We start from the raw sequence: 21604 nt of genomic DNA, 5'->3' as shown, positions 1-21604 counted from the left end.
TGTGACACAAGCGGTTCAAGGCTCTCAACAAAGGAAATCGGATTAGCATCAGAACGATGTAGTTCATCTCTTTCTTTCTACCTTTCAATTATAACTTAGGAAGATGTCTAGTTAATTGTCACTTCAGTTGCTAGACCCACTCATTGGGCTATAGGGGTCGTCTTTATCCACATAGTGGATTAACCTTGTCAACATGGGGGGAGATCATAATTGGAGAATTTTTTATGAACAGGAAAGGGACCTGAAGATCTAAATGAGCCAACTAAAGGGGGGCTCATGCAGTTTTCTCTACAAACGGTGGAAATTGAGCTAGTAAAATATAACAAACTACATATAAGGCTAGATCATGAGATTTTCAAGGCTAAGAATGTGGGGGAATACCTAAAGGGAAACCTCATCCTAAGGTCTAAGAAAATATCATGCATGCCAGATGAATGCCATTACAATCTCCTAAAGCACTAGACCATCAAGTGTATGGTTCTTGATCGTTTAATAATGATATGGAGTCAATCACACGAGAAATAACCAATATGAGGGGAATTATGTCTGCCTGCGCCTGATCTAAGGAACATGTGTATGAATAAATTGGACCCAAGGCCCACTAACCTCTAGTGCACTCTCCTAGAATATATGTGTTGAATTTGAAACAGGAGGGCCCACCAAGGTTGAGGAAATGAGGAGTCTTCAACAAAGGAATGAAGAAAATAGTATAATGTGATTGGAAAATATTGATACTAAAGTGGTGAATAAAGAGGTCTAATGGGTGGCCTTATGACTTCCCTTGTCAAAGCATAACATGTAGAAACTGAACATGTTCCATAGGGGATGGTTAATTACTTATACATAAGCTTTTCAAAGACAAATTAAGCTATTTGGAGGTCAAATTATAGAAATACAAGACATGAACGACACATGGAGAGGCTAAGATGCTATAACAGGACTCATAGTGTTTTTGAACATACTCCATGGGACATAATGTTGACTCATATTTGATGATATGAACAAGGGTGGCTCAATAGTCCTACTACTAACCAAACCACGTACAAGTTATAAAAGGCTCTCTTGGGGTAAACCAAGAGGTGAAAGGAGGGGCGAGTCCAAGGGGACATGGGTTGTCATCATGAAATGAGAAAATTAAATGATGTTGGCTCTAGTATGAGGACAAACCAGACTCCCAAAATGAATGGGATCAAATGGCATAGGCACTGGAGTGTAAAGGGGTAATGGAATTAGGATGCCCATGTGAGGGAGGCTCTAAAACTATATAGGTGGAAAATGCAAAAAATGGATGGATTGATCACCTATCAAAGTGTGGGGAGCCCTATGGTTATATCCATTGAATGATACGAAAATTCAATGAACAAAGGGATGTTACTAATATGTGATATTCCACAAGGAATAGGTCGAAAGGAGACCCTATAAACATGAGTAAAATTTGGTTACTCACGAATAAATTCCACATATGATTAAACAAGTATAAAGATAGTGTGGTGTCAAAGTATGAGCAACAAATATGCAGAAATTTGATTTAAATGGAGGGGGATTTGACACCTTGTGGAAAATTTGGATTCTAGATGAAGTATAAACAAAAATTAAGAGAGACACATTTGAGAGCTCAAAAATAATATTTCCAACATTGTTGAAGGTTCATCAAACAAATCTAGGATGATCCCATAATGGCCAAGTGAAAAATGTTGGATTATTCTTATACAAGGCCTTTTCCCTTCAATTCCAGATCATTTGTGCATTGGATGGTGGAGAGCTTGGAGACACAACCTTTCACTTGTGCAACATGTTATTGGAATTATGGTTGATCAAATGGTTGGCATTGATTTCAACCTAGCTTTAGTACAAAATGGCTAATTAATTACTAAAACAACGACTAAAATTTGCATATAAACATCCATTTTTCAGTCAGTGACCAATAGTGGCTAATTTATAGTATCTTATAACACGACCAAATTTAGTTGTATTTAGCTTAATCGTGAATTAGTTGTTTCAATTTTATTGTCTAGTAGTATATTTAGTCATAGATTTTATCATTAATTTAGTCATTGATTTAGTTATTAATTGCTACAATTAATGACCAAACACGTAACAAAATATACTACTACATGATCACTAGAGAAAAACAATTTATGACCAAAAAAATACGACCAAAATATTGGTCACATTATAAGATACTATAAATTAGCTACTAATAGTCATATATATGCAAATTTTAGTCTTCTTTTGAAATCAATTAATGACCAAATAAATATGACTAAATTTTGGTTGTGTTATAAGATACTGCAATTAGCTACTAATAGTCGTATATATGCAAAATTTAGTCATCATTTGTAATAAAAAAATTGTCATTTATAGTAGTCATTTATCATTTTTTGGTAGTTTCATATTCATTATATAAACAACTGATCCAATAGTTTATATTTATTTCATTTACTTTCATTAATAATTATTGTAAATAGATGGTCAACCTTCATATGAATTAAAATCACGAGTGAAAGGTCGCACGGCTCTGCAACTAGGGTTTCCGACAGACAACCTGCGCCATAGCACACAAGGACGGCTCTGCAGCCTGAGAGGGTCTGACCTCCAGCGCCTGACAAAGAGCCTCAGGAATAAAGACGACGCACATGGAACCTCCACAGGGGGGGGCCTCGAAGCCCTCCCCTCAGTCAAACAATGTGTCGCCAGAGCACACAGGATCCCTAATATTTGGGTCGATCCGCGCAGACAAGAATACCGAGACGTCATTGCAACAGAACAAGTTGAAAGATAAAGCAATACCGACTGACAAGAAGGATGCAAACCCAGAAGGAAAAGACAAGCCAGAGGAACAAATCAAGGTTACTTCAAAAACCTGCAAGCCGATAGCAGAGGAAAGACCCAGGATAGAACTGCCCAGTCAGATAATCAATGAGAGAATACAGTACATGACAAATCATGCACTCATAGGAAAGTTCATAGGAATGTGGCCAACCAAAAAAGCTTTGCACGGCTGGATCTCAGCAAAATGGAAACCCAAAGGCGACATCACTCTGCAGCTGGGACCGAAGGGTTTTTTTACTGTTATCTTTTTTTGCTTAGAAGACAAGTTCAGAATCCTAACTCAAGGCCCATACTTCTTTAACTCAGCAGGCTTGTACCTGAGAGAATGGATAGCAAGATTCAATCCGGACAAGGAAGACCTCACCTGGGCCCCTGTCTGGATCAGAATGTACTCACTTCCCGAAGAATACTGGAATGAAGGAATACTCAAGAAAATTGGAAGCGGACTGGGGGAATACATAAAAGCAGCAGAAGAAACAAAGCTACGAAGATACACTTCATACGCCCGCATCTGCGTCTTCATGCGACTAGACAAGGCGCTACCTGATACGGTAAGTTTATCTCATGACGACTATGAATGGATCCAACCTCTAGATTATGAACATGTTCCGTTTAGATGTCGCAAGTGCCATGCTCATGGGCATCTTTTTAGGGATTGTCCGCTAAATGTCATAGCCCCTACATCTAGCCCCTCTGACCCCTCTGATAAGTCAGCCCAAGAAGGCTTTACCAAAGTTTATAACCGAAAACGAGCTCACAAAAAGCCTGCACCTGGGAAGAAACTACATCAAAACTCTGCTTCCACTCCTCCCACGAGTAATAGTTTTCAGATTCTGGCTCATACCTCAGAAGAACAACCCTCAAGCTCAAAGCCAAATGCGACACTGCTATCCACCCCCGACATCAACAATCCTTCCAGCTCTACCCCTGTTTCTAGTAACCCAAAGGACAAAAAGGCCCCCCTCATGGATAACCAAAATGACAATACAGGAAAAGAGATTGAAATCGAAGTAGATGGAACCTTGAACCATGTCATTTCCCTCGCAGAAACAACTAGAGAGAAAAGCCAACCGGAAATCATGGATGAAGATCCTGAAAATTTCGACATGGAAGGGCTGGACTTACTAGAGCTCGAGCAAGCATGCAAAAATAAAAGCTATGATCAAATCCCAAAATTGCAACTCAACAAGCTGGAAATAGTTCTATCGAAGGTATATCAGCAGAAGCAACTAGGCATCCAACCAAGTAGTACCTGGGATGGAAGCCTCCCCCCAAGAGATTTCCAAAAGAGAGGAAGAAGAACAGATCTCCAGCAAACAATTGAAGTAGGAAAGATCTTAGTGGATTCAGGCAAGTATGCCAAATTGACGAAGTACTACAAACCCTTCATTAATAGTGAATCATGAAACTCACATCATGGAATTTAAGGGGGCTCAATAGCCCAGGGAAACTCAGAACTCTAAAAAACATGATAAAGATGGAGAAACCGCAAATGTGTTTTCTTCAAGAAACTAAATGCAATAGCAATACGCTAGGAAGCATCCTCTCCAGAGCTTGGCCAGGATGCCAATCAGTAGCAGTAGACACAGAAGGAGCATCAAGAGGATTAGCTATAGTATGGAACCCACAGATGATCGCTCTCCAGGACTTTCATGCCTCCCACAATATAATACAGGCTACCTTCCACATCATAGGTACTAATATTCACGGCAACCTTACTAATGTCTACTTCCCACAGGAAGCTGGAAACAAAATAGCCTTACTCAATACAATAGAAGCTCTTAGCTTAAGTAGAACACATCCTCTTTGGATCATTGGAGGGGATTTCAATATGATCACCAAGCTGGAGGAAAAACAGGGTGGGCGAATCAGGCTGGATCAGGAAAATGTCTACTTCAAAAACTTTATACAAAACAACTCACTCATCGACTTGCAATTCTACAACGGCATACATACGTGGAGCAATCGCAGAGCTGGAAAGTATCAAATCACCTCAAAGCTAGATAGATTCCTCATCTCCGATAATTCGGTTCATCTAGGCGGGGATATAGCAACCGCCATTCTCCCTTACTCAGGATCTGACCATTGGCCCATATCTCTCCAATGGCAAAGGCCAGGCAACACTATCAAGCGACCCTTTCGCTTCGAAGAGTGTTGGCTCACACATCCTGCTTTCAAGGACTTCGTCAAAACAGCGTGGAGTAACTTCTGCCCACCGGAAGGATCTAAAATGTTCCAATTTCAACAGAAACTCAAATATCTAAAAATCCAAATTAAGAAATGGAACCAAGAGACATTTGGAAACATCTTCAAGGAACAACAAATTCTAAACAAGGAAATGGCAGATCTTCAGCAACAAATCATAGACAAGGGACACACCAACTGGACCTTAGAACAGGAGCAACGCATAAATACTCAATTGGAGGAGAGGAGAAAGCAGGAGGAAATTCTATGGAGGAAAAAATCCAGGATAAGATGGTTAAAAGAGGGGGAAAGGAACACTAAATTCTTCCATAGAACTACTATCCAAAGACGAATGCACAACAACATTTCCTTCATTCAGAATCAGGAAGGGACAAGAGTGGAAAAGCATGAAGAAATTGAGGAGGAATTTCTTCAACATTTCCAACAGGTGCTCAGTGAGCCTAAGGCAAACAGAAATCCAGCCATCGAAAAAATCATTTGAAAGATTCCAAAAATTATCACTGAGGAACATAATGAGCTCCTCCTTCACCCCATTCTCCCTCAGGAGGTGGACATAGCCATGCACCATCTCAAAGAGGGCAAAGCCCCGGGACCTGATGGTTTTTCAACCACCTTCTATCACAAGTTCTGTGAGATGTTAAAAGATGAGGTTTGGCAAGTTGTGGAGGAATCCAGAGCACTGCACTGGCTCTTACCTGCCCTCAACGCAACCTTCATCGCTCTCATCCCAAAGGAGGAGATATCTAACACACCGAACAAATTCCGCCCAATAGCACTATGCAACGTTATTTATAAAGTTATATCTGGAACAGTCCGGCTATGTAGAAGGGCGGCAGATCCTCGATGGAATCATCCTCATGCATGAAGTTATCCATACCCTCAAGCATCACAAACAGGCAGGTATGCTACTGAAGCTCGATCTCTCAAAAGCATTTGATAAACTAAGTTGGACTTATATGAAAAAAATGTTAAATGCTTATGGTTTCTCACCCATGTGGGTGCGGTGGATGATGAGTCTCATATCTTCCTCCTTCTTCTCCATACTTGTAAATGGCATTCCCTCAAAACCCTTCAGTCCCTCCAGAGGAATTCGGCAAGGCGATCCTATTTCCCCATTCCTCTTTGTTTTAATGGCCGAAGGACTACGAAGGCATACTAAATCTGCTCTTGCCTCCCATCAGCTCAAAGGCCTTTCCATCCATGGTACCCCAGCCATAACCCATCAGCAATTTGTTGATGATAATATGCTATTTGGATACCCTTCGGTTCAGGAAGCCTCCCTCTTCAAATCTCTTCTCAATGACTTCATTGAAGCCTCGGGCACCAATGTTAACAATGCCAAATCTCATATCTACTTCTTTCACACAGCTCCTATGGTGCAGCGGGCAATAGCTCGCATTATGGATTTCCCCATTGACTCTCTCTCCTCAAAATATCTTGGAGCCCCCCTCATAGACTCAGCCATCAAACATTCCACCTGGCGCACCTTAATTGAGAAGCTGGATTCGCGTCTAATTCTGTGGACGCATCGAACTCTTAACATTGCTAGCCAGGTGGTGCTCATAAAGGCTATGCTTCAGGCTATGCCGCTCTATCTGTTTTCAATTCTTGCAGTGCCAAAATGGTTATAAAAAGAATAAAGGATCTTCAACGCAACTTCCTATAAAGGAGCACAACTACCAATCGTAAATGGGCCCTGGTAAACTGGACAACTGTTTGTATGCCAAAAGAAAAGGGAGGCATTGGATTGCGAGATCCCAATCAAAGTAATGCAATAATGTGTGCCAAACTCTGGTGGCAGTGGCTCTCCAACACTGATAAACCTTGGGCCTCAATCTGGATAGCCAAATATGCAAATCACAGACCACAAAAGGAGCTTATAAGACTTATTCCCAATGCAAAAGGCTCCCTCATATGGAATGCGTCCAAGCAACATTACATGTTGATACAACACCACAGCTTTTGGGAAGTAAGAAATGGAAAAACAGCACGCTTCTGGACTGATGCCTGGAAACAAATGCCAAAGCTCAGTAGCACTCTCCACCCTCTTCCATCTTACATTAGGGAGGAGCAACAACAGCAAACAGTTAGACAACACTGGACCCAGGAGAATGAGCAAGGATACAGGCAATGGATTCAAAGTGATAGGATAATAAGGAATACGGATCGCCCCTTCAGGGAGAGTCTGGAAAGGGAGCTCCAAAATCGACGCATACGACATTCAGTAGACAAAGACATTCTAAGATGGGGATATAGGCCAAAAGGAACCTTCACAACTTCCGAAGCTTACAAATTAATCAACTCCAATCCATCTCCCCTCGATCTCCTCTGGGGAAAAATTTGGGATTCTGGCATCTGGCCGAAAGTATCTCTTTTTCTTTGGCTGGTGGGACATCAAAAAATCCTAACATGGGATAGGCTAAGGAAAAGGAATTATCATGGTCCCTCGATGTGTGTCAATTGTAGAGCCCAGGAGGAAACCCTTCAGCATTTGTTTGACTCCTGCGCTATAGCCAATCAGTTATGGGAGAAGGTAAGCTTCAGATGTCAGAAAAGATGTAGAGTGGCAGAGGACATCATAAATACTCTGCGTCTATGGCAAAAGAAACCATTCAAGAGTGGAATTCTTAACCATATGTGGAAAATAATTCCAGGTTTGCTAGTTTGGGGAATTTGGAAAGAAAGGAACAAACGTATATTTAAAGATCAAAGCTCTTCTTTAGAGAATATATGGAGCAGATTCTGCACAAACCTCAAAGAAACACTGCTGATACATACCTGGACAAAGGAGGACCTTCCCTCACTCGACAATGAGAGAGCCATTTGGGAAAATTGGAATATGCAACTCCCTAATGTTTCTCTTAACAATGCCCCTAGAACCTTCAATTCACACAAAGATTCTTGGACAGCTCCTCCAGAGCACACATTCAAGCTCAATTTTGATGGTGCCTCAAAGGGAAACCCTGGGAAGGCAGGCTATGGTGGAATATTCAGGAATCATGCAGGAAAGTCTCAACGGATTTACTTTGGAAATATTGGTTGGGACACCAACAACTCGACGGAAATGGAAGGCTTATGGCAAGGTCTCCTCTTAGCAAGAACACACAACTACTATCCTCTGGAGGTAGAGGGAGACTCTCTGCTCCTTATCAATATGGTCAAACAACTCCTCAATGGCTCTCATGCAAGCAAGATAGCAACGAGTTGGAGACTGGAGGCCAGATTAGAAGCTATAGAACTTGAGCTTCTTAACAACAGAGCAATAATCTTCAGTCACGTTAAGAGGGATGGCAACAAAGTCGCCGATATCCTAGCCAATGTGGGGTAGAAAGCAATCACGTCTTTCTCACAGGATCATTAAACATAATTCCAAACAATGATAAAATACAGGAATGCAATCAGTTGGTTCAAGAAGAAGCTACACCCCTGGATGCGGGTGATCTGTAGAGCAATAACCACGATGGGACAGAGGAAGGTGGAGCATGGCTGGCACCTGTCCAGCATGCTCGCCGGACAAAACTTCATGTGGGAAGACATTAATGCAAAGGTGATTAACACCATGGGAGCTCATCTATCTAGTCTTGGCATTAAAACATTGACCACTTACGCCTGCTCAGAAGGATTTCGGCCTGCAGCGAACTTGATTGCCATAGTAATGGCGGGTGAGGATCGAGGGAATGGCACCTGCGTTTTAAATGACCTCACTGCCAGTAATCTGAGTCTATGCTTCATTCTGTTCAGAAAGATCCAGAGCTGTGAGAAAGAATGGGTCTGGGGATGGTCTGATGTCGGAGGCTGGTTTCGAATTGAGCCTGAGACTACGCTCTGGCGGTGTAATTCCCTCATAGAGACAAGCAACAGCCCCTGTGGTGTCAATACAGGTCAAGGTAGCTCCACTGTTGGAGACTTTTTTACTGTTGTTCGAGTTTATCATTACGCGATGCCGAGACCCCGCCATCATATGCTGAGTCGCAGAGGATCTAGAAGAGGCACCCCTTCACGGCCCCCTACTGAGTCGGGTTCCATGGAGATTTCTTCTCATCATTGGGGAACAGAGCGCATTCTGACCCCTAGCCACTACCTGGACCAAAATTCTCCAGACTCTGCCAATTCATCTTCATTTGGTTCAGCCACTTTCTCGTTCAACTACTCTCTCACGCGCCCTCGAATAATGGCTCATGTCTCTGTTCTCTTCATCGAGGAAGCTCAGAATGAGGGAGATTCCAGTGCTCCAATTCCACATTATGAGGAAGTCCATAATCCCAGTTCTCCAAAGCCCACCTCAGAAATGCATCAGGAGCAGCCCCAGCCAGCCAGAGCCATCAGCTTCATGCAAGTGGCCCATGCTTAGCCGGACATGCAGGAACCGGAAATGGGTTTGTGTAGGATCGTAGAGGAGAAGCCCGATGAGTAATCCAGGTTCCAGCTCTCACCATTTTTGGATGCCCAGTGAAAAGGAGGAAAGGTTATCTATGGTTCTGTCTGTCAATCTTTCTTCATGTTTTTTGTACCATTTCTATTGTCTAGTGTATGATGTGGCGATGCTACTTGTGTCTGTATACCCTTCACAGGGAATGTCTAGTGTCGGATATGTTCATCACTCTATCTCCCCTGCATGGGAAGTAAGGTTCAATCTCTCTGTTTCTGAATCTGTCATGAACAAACGGCCTAACTCACAGGCTTGATGGCTCTCTGTTCTCCAAGGATGTAATTGTTCTCTTTTTTGTATATAATAGATTAAACTTACTTAGCAAAAACAAAAATAATTATTGTAAATAACTAATTTAATCATTGTATATTCATTTTATTTGTGAACATCATTAATCAATATGAACTACTAATTTAGTTGTTTTAGATCAATTTTTTGTGTTCATTATTAGTCAGCTTAAATTAATTAGGAAGATTTTGCGACTAAATTAAGGAAAAAATGTCATACAATGTGCATGTTCATCTAATATGAAAATGAAAAATACATATGTTAATTACAATACTAAATAATATCAAGTACAATTATAAATAATTTCAACCACATAAATTATATTATACGAAATGTCAAGTATTACAATGAGTTTCCAACTTAATATTGGTTAGAATACAATTTACACATGAAATATTGTTTCAGTAAGCCTTCAAAAGATTATCATTATGTAGCCAAGGTATTGCGGCTGAATTCACCAACTCTAAGGACTTGACAATCAATTTGTATGTGTGTGTCTCATGCAGGATATTGGCTTTAAGGGTATCACTAGGTCACTTCTCTTCTCTCTCTCTTTCTTCATTTATCACTCGAGTGTTATCATTCTCCTTTTTCTTCAATTCATGCTTCTTACCATCAATAATGAGTTCCTCTTATGAAAATGAAAGAAGATACAATGCAAAGTATAAGACATGAAGGATGAAGAACACTAGAACATAAAATAAAGTAGACTATAAAGAATTTATATGACATATACTTCAACATCAGCAATGTCAATGCAATTTTGCCCCAAAAAAGCAAGAAACTTGAACAAGTTTTCTTCAGTTGGGTAATAGTGACCTCTATGTGGTCAGATGACCTGTATAAACAAAAAAAACAAAAAAACGTGACCATAGAAAATAACACCTTAATAACTTAGTATTCACACTTCAGGAAAAGCTTAGGCACAATCATGCCAACTAAGCTACATGCTAAAAATCTCAGGTTGTCGATAACTTTTGAAAAAAAAATTCAACTACTTTAATTTTGAAGTTCAGTTTTAGTGATACACTAAGTTTCCGAGAAGCACACAAAATCACCCATCAATTGACTTCTGTAATTTTGTTACATACCTAGAAATTAGCAATATATATGCTTCTAGCATTTAATACATCAGACACAAAATGTAACTTGTATGGTAAGAGGCCACATACATTCACAAACAAGTCACTAGCCATTAAATATAACATCTTGTAAAATTGCAGAAAAGTAGAGAACGTTTCATACCATGAGAGATTTTTAATTCTGAAATTTAGTTTTGGTGATACACTAAGTTTTTTACAAGCAAACAAAATCACCCTTCAATTGACTTTTGTAATTTTGTTACATAGCTTGAAATAAGCAAGATATATGATTTTAATGTTTAATCTTTTTTATTGAATGAGGAATTCATTCTTGCTTGAAATGAATGTTCCATACACATTCTAGTAATTGATATTTTTCCTTTACTTGAATTCTCGTTGAATAAATATACTATATCTAAGAATAAATTTATCTTAAGTTAATATTAACTCATGCTACCTAAATAATATGACATAAGTATTTTTTCTTGCATAAAATAATTACTCCCTTGCATAGTGATGTGCTTAAACCTTGCAGATATTATGGAGAAATATTTTTCCTGATGACAACAATATGCAACAAAAATAATACTCCAGATGTTTAAGCTTTGAAATAGTATTCTTAGCTATATAGAATGCAACCTTGAGACCAGTGTGAATGTATAACATTGAAGGAATTCCCATGTTCCTAAATAAATTTGAGGCCAAGTGCAAGATATCTTTCCAATTACAATCGTTGAAAAACATCTTTCTTAAATCATTTCCTTCAGTAATTAGGGTGTAGGGAGGGTTACACACTACACAACTTACTGAAACATTGAATATAGTATGAGTTTCAAGGTGGAATTTTGCATATACGTATATCAAGTGGGACATCCTTGCCTAGGAAGAATGTTATATAGAAGAAATCATTAAGAAAAGCCTCCATCCTATGGAAATAGTAGGCTTGTTCTATGAAAAAAATGGTTCTTGCATTATTAAGGAGGCACATCCTATAGAAATAAGAATCCATGAAAAATGAATTATAGAGAATAGAGGGCCTTAGTACTAATAAAATTGGTACCTACATTGGTAAGGAGGCACATTCTATGGAAGAAATTTCAAGAATATAATTGTTATAAGTGTTAGTGTCAGTCTTTGTAGCCTTCCTCTAGTGATCAAATATGCTCTTACAAAGTGGTCTCAGAGTGTCAAGGTCAAATTTTGTCATTTTAGTAAGTCTTCAAGCAAAATTTGGTCACTAGGCATTAGGCCTAGGGTTTGCTTTACTCCTGTCAAATTTGTCCAAATGTCAGTCCATGTCACCGTTCAGCTGAGTGTAGCATCATTCAGAGGGTTTTCATTATCATGTCAAGTTCGACTAGGTCATTTTACACCTTGTTCATGCTTCAGTTGCGCCTAGGTAAGGTCATTTCCCTCTCCTAGAGTTTTGAAGGAAATTTCTCTTGGACGGCCAAATCATCAGCAAAACTTGTACCCTGATGTTCATACTCCTTCCCCTATCCTTAAAGTACCTTATCAAACACTTCCCATCACTGAGATCCCCCAAATTCATCATTTTCGCACAAACCCTAGTTTCTTGCAACAACCTGGCAATTTTCTAGGTTGGACCTGTGTTTTGCCTTATTGGACCCCTTCCCCTCACTCAATCTCTAGTATTACACTTTCCTCTACTTCCTAACATCCCTCCGTAATTCCCAAAATTTCCTCAAGAATTTAGAAGCTCCCTATCCCCTTCATTTCACTTCATTTCGACAAATCCCTTGTTCCACACATCGGGATAGGTTTCACTCAAATGATGTTTCTGAGCAATAAAAGATGAATTTGGGAAAACTGAGAGATTTTTTTTTCCACAACATTCCAAGGAAGAAAAACCTCCTTCACTTTTTACACAGGTGTCATGGTTTTGGCGAAATGTCAAAAATATAGTTGCCTCGGGAGAATTGATGCACCTCTTAAGTGACCTTGGCAAAATCAACTTTTCTCCTAGCTCAGTTGGCCAAATGACTTTTTTGATGCATCAAATGACAACTAGACACAAATAGCTTTCCAATGAGCTATCATGAGCTCAATTTTGAGTTTAGGACGGCATTCAAAAGTTGACTGTAACAGAACTCTGCCTTTAGGCAACCTCATTTGGCACATTTTGACCAGTCTTTGGGGATTTGATTTTTGACAAGGAAAATTAACTCCAAATTGAAGAATTCTAATTAGGTTGGAAAGTAGACTCAAATATCTTTCCAAAGAGCTATCTTGCACCCAATTTGGACACCGGGAAGGCTTCTGCAAAAAGGCGTGACGCACACAGAGAGCACAGCGCATTGGAAGAAATTTTTTAGTGTAAATTTACACTGGCGTGGTGCACATGGCTAAAAGGCCTGAATTTGACTAAAATCTTCCTCCAAAACTGAAAATTCTTCATTCCACAAAGTTTCCACAAGGAACAAATTCATTGAGCATATCAAAGGCATAGAGGAAACGTTGCAAAGGTTTGAGAGTGCAATCGCGTGTTTTAGAGCAAGTTGGAGGCGGTTTACAGGGGCGCAGCGCACACAGGCAGGGGCGCGGCACACACGCAGGGCGCGGCGCACACAGATCCCGCCCACAGTGAAATTTTCCAATAGGCGCGGCGCACACCCAGAGTGCAACGCACTAGGCTTTGCACGCGGTGCACAGAGACAAAGCGCCCAGAACGTGCCAAAACTCCCTCAAATCTTTGGTGAAGCCCCTCTAATTGCAAGGTAGGCTCTCAAACTCACTTTTCCATCAAATTGGATAGAGATATGGTGGTTTTTATGCCCATGGTTGAAATGAAACAAAACTCTTAAAGCAACCATAAAAAGACACCAAGAAACCATCTTGCTAGGGTTGTGTAACAATGTTATTGCTGCCAAGGCTTATTTTTCCTACCCTACCCCTGTTCCTTATTCCCCTATGCCATTTTTCCTACTATCATTACCCTAACACTACCAAACTCATATTCCCTTACCCCTCCTCCTATTACTCAATACAAACCCTAAAACCCTACCTTGCCAAAAACCCAAACCCCCTACATATCCCTAAACAATCTTCTCCCCATTACCCCTATTCCCATCAAATTACTCACCTCCTAATAATCCCTTTTTCATTGTTCCCCTTGGTGGAAGATATCACAATAACACCTAGTTTCACACCATCTCCAAAAGGGCAGCCCAAGTACAGTACACACAACATTCATGGCATCACAGCATTCATCAGAGTATAAGATGGAGACACAAAGTGACTCATCCTCGGAAGAGCAGGCTCCCAGGAGACATCACGAGAGTGGAAAACATGTTAGGGATGAGCCCACTACCCTCACTGAATTACAACCATGCCCTCTTGCCATGTCATGTTTCCAGCACCTAGCATGTTTTGAATTTTTTCAAAGGGTGGAAAATGTCAGAGTTCATCATGAGTTGGCCCGCTGGAAAAGACCAATCAGGACCTTGCCCTGCTAAGACACATGGCTTATCATTATAGGACACGAAATATGAGTGCAAGGGCCCAGATAAGGAGCTTGAAGGCGAAATTGAGGAAAGCAACAAGAAAAGCAAAAGAGGCAAAAGAGCAAGATCGACTTTGAATCTTGGCTGAGGCTTCCTTGGTCCATCATAACACCACATAGAGAACCTCGAGCCCAAATTTCAAGAAATTTGGGAAATTTTTGGTCACATGACAAATTTTTGGGCAAAACAGAGGGATTTTCTCATTCAGGCTAACGAAGAGCAGAACATTTAGGATTGTCTTTCAGACTCTTCCTCATATGTTTCATGTTTTGAAGTGTTCTTTGAAGAGGAGATCTACTCATCTACTTGTTCAGAATTTTTTGAGGACCAGGGACATACTCTTATTGAAGTACAGTGTGAAGAAAGATCAGCATCAAAGGAGAAAGACACCTTACTCTTTCAAAAGGAGGTCAATCTTCATGTTTTTTAAGATCCAATGGCAAATCTGTTGCAGACAGCAGTGAAGGTGATTATTACAGTGTTCATTGATGAAGGGGATCATGGTCGATTTTGTTTTTGGAGGCCTAGTTACCTGTATCTATTGTTGACCAAAAGATATGATCCGGAGAATCAATCAAGGAGGCATCTACTTGATTGGTTACATTGGAAGACACATCAAACATGATTGTACATATTGCATTAGTACACAGGTGGCTGTCATCATGATTTGAGACCCTCGAATCTTGATGGACTTCTGCCATTGAATAAGTTTTGTCAATTCTTGTTTTAGTTAAGTCAGTCATGAGTCATTTCCTTTTGCACTGAGTCGGATTTTCAGTCATGTTGGTTTCATAATTAAGTCAGTTTAAGTCAAATTTCAGTCAATAAATGAGTCGAAGTCTTTTGTTGTTTGTGGAAATAATGACTCCATAGCCCAATGGGCGAAGGCACTGTCTAGCTCTTCTAGAGATCTATTGTTCTTGGCACCTCCAAGGAGCTACCATCCCCCATTGGAGCAAATGTTAGTGTCAGTCTTTGCAGCCTTCCTCCAGTGATCAAATATGCTCTTACAAAGTGGTCTCAAAGTGTCAAGGTCAAATTTTGTCATTTCAGTAAGTCTTCAAGCAAAATTTGGTCACTAGGCATTAGGCCTAGGGTTTGCTTTTACTCATGTCAAAGTTGTCCAAATGTCAGTCCATGTCACCGTTCAGCTGAGTGTACCATCATTCAGAGGGTTTTCATTATCATGTCAAGTTACACTAGGTCATTTTACAACTTGTTCATGCTTCAGTTGCACCTGGGTAAGGTCATTTCCCTCTCCTAGGGTTTTGAAAGGAATTTCTCTTGGACGGCCAAATCATCGGAAAAACTTGTATCCTGATGTTCATACACCTTCCCCTATCCTTAAAGTACCTTATCAAACACTTCCCATCACTGAGATCCCCAAAATTCCTCATTTTCGCACAAACCCTAGTTTCTTGCAACAACCTGGCAATTTTCTAGGTTGGACCTGTGTTTTGCCTTATTGGACCCCTTCCCCTCAATCAATCTCTGAGATTACACTTTCCCCTACTTCCTAACATCCCTCCCTACTTCCCAAAATTTCCTCAAGAATTTAGAAGCTCCCTATCTCCTTCATTTCGCTTCATTTCGTCAAATCCTTTATTCCACACATCGGGATAGGTTTCACTCAAATGATGTTTCTGAGCAATAAAAAATGAATTTGGGAAAACGGAGAGAGATTATTTTCCACAACATTCCAGGTAAGAAAAACCTCCTTCACTTTTTACACAGGTGTCATGGTTTTGGAGAAATGTCAAAAATATAGTTGCCTCGGGAGAATTGATGCACCTTTGAAGTGACATTGGGAAAGTCAAATTATCTCCTAGCTAAGTTGGCCAAATGACTTGCTTGATGAGTCAAATGATAACTAGAAACAACTATCTTTCCAATTAGCTATCATGAGCTCAATTTGGAGTTGAGGAAGGCATTCAAAAGTTGACTGTAACAGCACTCTGCCTTTAGGCAGCCTCATTTGGAACATTTTTACCAGTCTTCGGAGATTTGCTTTTTTATAGGGAAAATGAACTCCAAATTGAAAAATTCCAGTTGGGTTGGAAAGTAATCTTAAATACCTTTCCAAAGAGCTATCGTGCACCCAATTTGGACACCAGGAAGGCCTCCAAAAGGCTTCTGCAAAAAGGTGCGACGCACATAGAGAGTGTGGCGCACTAGGAGAAATTTTTCAGTGTAAATTTACACTGGCGCAGCGCACATGGGAGGCGCGGTGCACATGGCTAAAAGGCCTGAATTTGACTGAAATCTTCCTCCAAAACTACAAATTCTTCATTCCACAAAGTTTCCACAAGGAACAAAGTCATTGAGCATATCAAAGGCATAGAGGAAACGTTGCAAAGGTTTGAGAGTGCAATCGCGTGTTTTAGAGCAAGTTGGAGGCGGTTTACAGGGGCGCAGCGCACACAGGCAGGGGCGCGGCACACACACAGGGCGCGGCGCACACAGAGCCTGCCTGCAGTGAAATTTTCCAACGGGCGCGACGCACACCCAGAGCGCGACGCACAGAGACAAAGCGCCCAGAACGTGCCAAAACTCCCTCAAATCTTTGGTGAAGCCCCTCTATTTGCAAGGTAGGCTCTCAAACTCACTTGTTCATCAAATTGGATAGAGATATGGTGGTTTTTATGCCCATGGTTGAAATGAAACAAAACTCTTAAAGAAACCATAAAAAGACACCAAGAAACCATCTTGCTAGGGTTGTGTAACAGTGTTATTGATGCCAAGGCTTATTTTTCCTACCCTACCCCTATTCTTTATTCCCCTATGCCATTTTTCCTACTATCATTACCCTAAGACTACCAAACTCATATTCCCTTACCCCTCCTCCTATTACTCAATACAAACCCTAAAACCCTACCTTGCCAAAAACCCAAACCCTACCCTATCAAATACCCAAACCCCCTACATATCCCTAAAAAAACTTCTCCCCATAACCCCTATTCCCATCACATTACTCCCCTCCTAATACTCCCTTTTTCATTGTTCCCCTTGGTGGCAGATATCACAATAACACCTAGTTTCACACCATCACCAAAAGGGCAGCCCAAGTACAGTACACACAGCAGTCATGGCATCACAGCATTCATCAGAGTATGAGATGGAGACACAAAGTGACTCATCCTTGGAAGAGCAGGCTCCCAGGAGACATCACGAGAGTGGCAAACATGTTAGGGATGAGCCCACTACCCTCACTGAATTACAAGCATGCCCTCTTGCCATGTCATGTTTCCAGCACCTAGCATGTTTTGAATTTTGTCAAAGGGTGGCAAATGTCAGAGTTCATCATGAGTTGGCCCACTGGACAAGACCAATCAGGACCTTGCCTTGCTGAGACACATGGCTTATCATTACAGGACACGAAATATGAGTGCAAGGGCCCGGATAAGGAGCTTGAAGGTGAAATTGAGGAAAGCAACAAGAAAAGCAAAAGAGGCAAAAGAGCAAGATCAACTTCGAATCTTGGCTAAGGCTTCCTTGGCCCATCATAACACCCCATAGAGAACCTCCAGCCCAAATTTCAAGAAATTTGGGGAATTTTTGGTCACATGACAAATTTTTGGGCAAAACACATGGATTTTCTCCCTGCTAAAAATCTAGAGCTCCAAATGAGGAATGGTTTGCATTTTTTGATTCAGCATGGAATATCATGACTACTCATTCCCGGACAAGAAATTTGGGCAAGATCTGAGTCTCCAGGAGGTCAAAAACACCCAAAAAATGGCCTCTCTGCCCCTTTTTTGACACACAGGAAGCAGTCTTGGGAGAATGAAGATTTGGAGGGGCCAATGAGCACCAAATTCAGAAATTCTAGATGGGTTAGAAAGTAGACAGGACAGGTTTTCCAACAAGCCCACTTGGGCACATTTTGGACTCCTACAAGTGCCCCAAAATAGGCCCCAAAGTGGCGCGGCACACAGAGGAAAAATTGCCAAATTTGCTTCCGTTTCGCGAAATTTCGGTTCGCGACTTCTCCAAGTGCGCCCGCTCATCTAAACTTCAGCTTTTTGGCACCAAAGGCGGCATTTAAAGTATTTTTTCTCCAGATTGGCTTCTATCCAAGTGGCGAAGGAAGGCAAATGGTCACCCAAGCCAAATGTCATGTTTTAGCGCTACACCTGTAGCTGATGGTTGGCTCTTCATCTCCATTTTGTAATGATTCGAGTAACTCCCCAACCCTTGGGCATTCTATCTCTTCATGGAACATTCTATATATTGTATGTAAGCTATTTGCAAAGGGTTGGTTATTTTGTAACTTCTGGGAGATTGTGGGAAAGAAACTATGTTTCTTCACTGTGTATTTTTGACAGAGAATTAATGAAAGGCAACAACTCTGTTTCATGAGATTATTGTGGTTGTGAGTGTAGCAAATGTGTCTCTTATGTTTTCATATGTATTTCGTTATGTTTCATAATTCAATTCATGTTCATTTCCAGTGAAATTTTCTGAGTGAGATTAGGTAGAATTCAATTTTATTGCTCTGCTTGTGGGAAAATTTCATGTTCAGTGTTCTTCTTCTGTTGAAAAGGATTCATGTTCCTATGCCCTTTTCACACTCCTCAGCAACCTCTCTGTTCCGCGTTATTCCAAACTAAATTGCTACACTTTCTGCCTGCCTTGCCTCATGAATTAATCTGTTCCTTTGTATTAAATTCTCTGTTCTTTGTTGACCGTTGGTCCCATACCATCCCAGAAGCTCGGTCATTCATAAAAATTGTTTCTTGTATCCATATTCATTTACTAGCCTAAGATCAATATTTCATTGTAAGTCATCTCAGATCATTTTTTGCTTATCTATTCACTGAGCGTGACTCGAAGAGAGCCCTCTCCTATTCTGGTAGGGCTAGCTACCAGACTGAGCGTGGTTTGTGGTTACCCTGAATTTTGCCTTCCTTCAGCCTAGGGCAGATTTAGGTGCTAACAATAAGGAAATAAAGAACCTCTTAAATATCTTAAAATATGATGGTACCTGCATGTAATCTCGTTAAAAACTAGTTAGCAGATGTTGTCATTGGGAAGGTCATGAAAGAAATATTTAGATGTCACCCAAAGTTGACCAGGATGAAGCTTTTAACATTCTAACAGGAAATATTTGACCATCTGATATGTGAAATTCTATATATATATGACTTTAATAGTGCAATAAATCAAAGTAAGACGATTTTAGAAGAAATGTCTAATAGGAAATATCTATATGACTTAAGAATATGTTAAATAGAGGTTGTAGTAAAAGGTATCAATCACATTGGCATTTGATAAATCTAAAATTAAGGGAATCTTTCCTTGATGGAGGGTGACTCATAGGTTAGCATTAGAAGCAACACGACAATCAATAGATCAAAAATAAATTTCTACAAATCAAAATCATTGATTATGCCTCCATTTAAGAGAATTTTGCAATGATATTCATTACCAAAATGTTACATGTTCATCTTTATTTGGGAACCAAGTGATTGAATATGGTTCAAAAACCCGTGATTGGAGAATTAACTTTAGTGCCATTATGTTACAAAGTGGTGAAAGTCAAAGAATCTCTTGATAGAAATTGTACAAAATAAATTGGAATCAGGTACAACATATCTAGAAATTGATTGGAAATATTGCAAAATGTTTTTGTTTAAAGAAGAAAAAGTAATACATGAAAATATCATGTCCTTGACAGGGTTGAGAACAATGAGAATATATAAACCTAGTTGTCTATTGAATATCATTTCCTAATGACAATAAATATATACATAAAGATAGGATGTTATTGTTGTTTTTTCATGAGAAATGATCATATCAGAAGACATAAATAAGGTGGTAGAACAAGGTGCAACTCTCTAACAAGGAAATTGATATAAAACCAACTACCTAATGAATGATCCAAAATAACAACTACAAATAGTTGGAGGTTTTGAAAGGTTTCAAGTCTAAGAAATATTGAACCATCTTTAGGATGAATAAAAGTATCAATGGCTCTCAGAAAATATATGCAATTTCTACCTTAACAACTTGGTACTTAAATAATTCTATTACCTGGAAGGGCACAACTTGTCTCAAGTAACCACCTGCTAGTATATCTCGTTAACATATTATCTGCTTACTATATTACTCATGTCACAATTCTATCCTTCCACATTGCATAATGGAGGAACTCTATCCCTAATCAATATACAAATCAAGGTTCCTTGAAAATCAATTTTATTTTAACATACCAAAAATTTTAGTGTTTGGAAATGTTTTGAGATGTACTTATAGCTAGATCTAGCAATAGGAAAGTGGTCTCTAGTTTAGCTCCCATAGAGTCCCAACTATGTTCCACTAGATTATACTAAAAAACAATGCCTAAAACAAACCTTTACACATGTCTCAGCCCTAGATGATTTTGAAACTCACAAGTGAAACTTCAACAATTAGATTGTATACCAAAACACATACAACATGAATCATGTGCTCTGATCATCACAATTCTTCTACCACAAAATACATATTCATTATCAAATTTAGGGAGGAATCTTGCACAAAAACTAAATTAGGGATTTGTAATATAGGAACAATTTGTCAACTAGATGCCTATCACTATTTTGATCCATAAGGAAATCACATAATCAACTATGATGGAAGTTAAAATTATATTAAACATGTAATTAAATAGTGAGGCTTGAGCACATTGATTTGAATAAACCCATAAATCATCCCCCATCTTCATTACTAAAATACCCCCAAAAAAATACATAAATCCCATGAGTCCCTCGAATGACCTCAAATCATCATAACAAAACTCTTTGTGAAATTATATGCTTCTTTTTCAATTAAACAAAATGATCAACAAACCCAACTAAGATAAAATTGTCTTAAATATGATAATCAATGTATCATTATATGTAAATCCCAACACTATTACACAGAGAAATCAAATAATATAGAATGCTACATGAACAAATAAATTTAAGACTACTATGGAACCTATAGTAGAAATCCTCTATGATAGGGCATGCCACCAATACGATTGATCCAAGGAAAATCTTCAACAACACCCTTTGTCTCCTTATGCTTCTCTATTTTCCTCTTCTTTCCTACTCTCCTTGAATGTGCCATGACAACAAACAAATTTGAGGAAAACTAAAGGCTCAAGAATATATATATATATATATATATATACAAAGTCAATGAATTATGTCAACTGGGGTTGTAGGAGTCTGTATGGAAGATCGATATGAGCTATAACCAATATGAGATCATTAAAA

General features: G+C 39.7%; 2 protein-coding genes across 2 annotated transcripts; both read left to right on the top strand.

Annotated features, from left to right (window-relative positions):
• Positions 1–4309: 4309 nt before the first annotated feature.
• On the top strand, positions 4310–5518 carry LOC149153333 (uncharacterized). The gene has a single exon (XM_089443787.1). The coding sequence runs from the start codon at positions 4310–4312 to the stop codon at positions 5516–5518; it is 1209 nt and encodes a 402-aa protein (XP_089299913.1).
• Positions 5519–6167: 649 nt separating this feature from the next.
• On the top strand, positions 6168–6668 carry LOC149153332 (uncharacterized). Its single transcript, XM_089443786.1, has one exon. The coding sequence runs from the start codon at positions 6168–6170 to the stop codon at positions 6666–6668; it is 501 nt and encodes a 166-aa protein (XP_089299912.1).
• Positions 6669–21604: the final 14936 nt, after the last annotated feature.

The sequence above is a fragment of the Pinus tabuliformis genome, chromosome 9 (assembly GCF_031772625.1).
Source record: "Pinus tabuliformis cultivar Carrire ecotype Pingquan chromosome 9, CPIR1, whole genome shotgun sequence".
In the NCBI taxonomy this organism is placed as follows: domain Eukaryota; kingdom Viridiplantae; phylum Streptophyta; class Pinopsida; order Pinales; family Pinaceae; genus Pinus; species Pinus tabuliformis.
The sequence above is the reverse complement of the archived record's forward strand: the minus strand, read 5'-3'. Positions and strand labels throughout refer to the sequence as shown.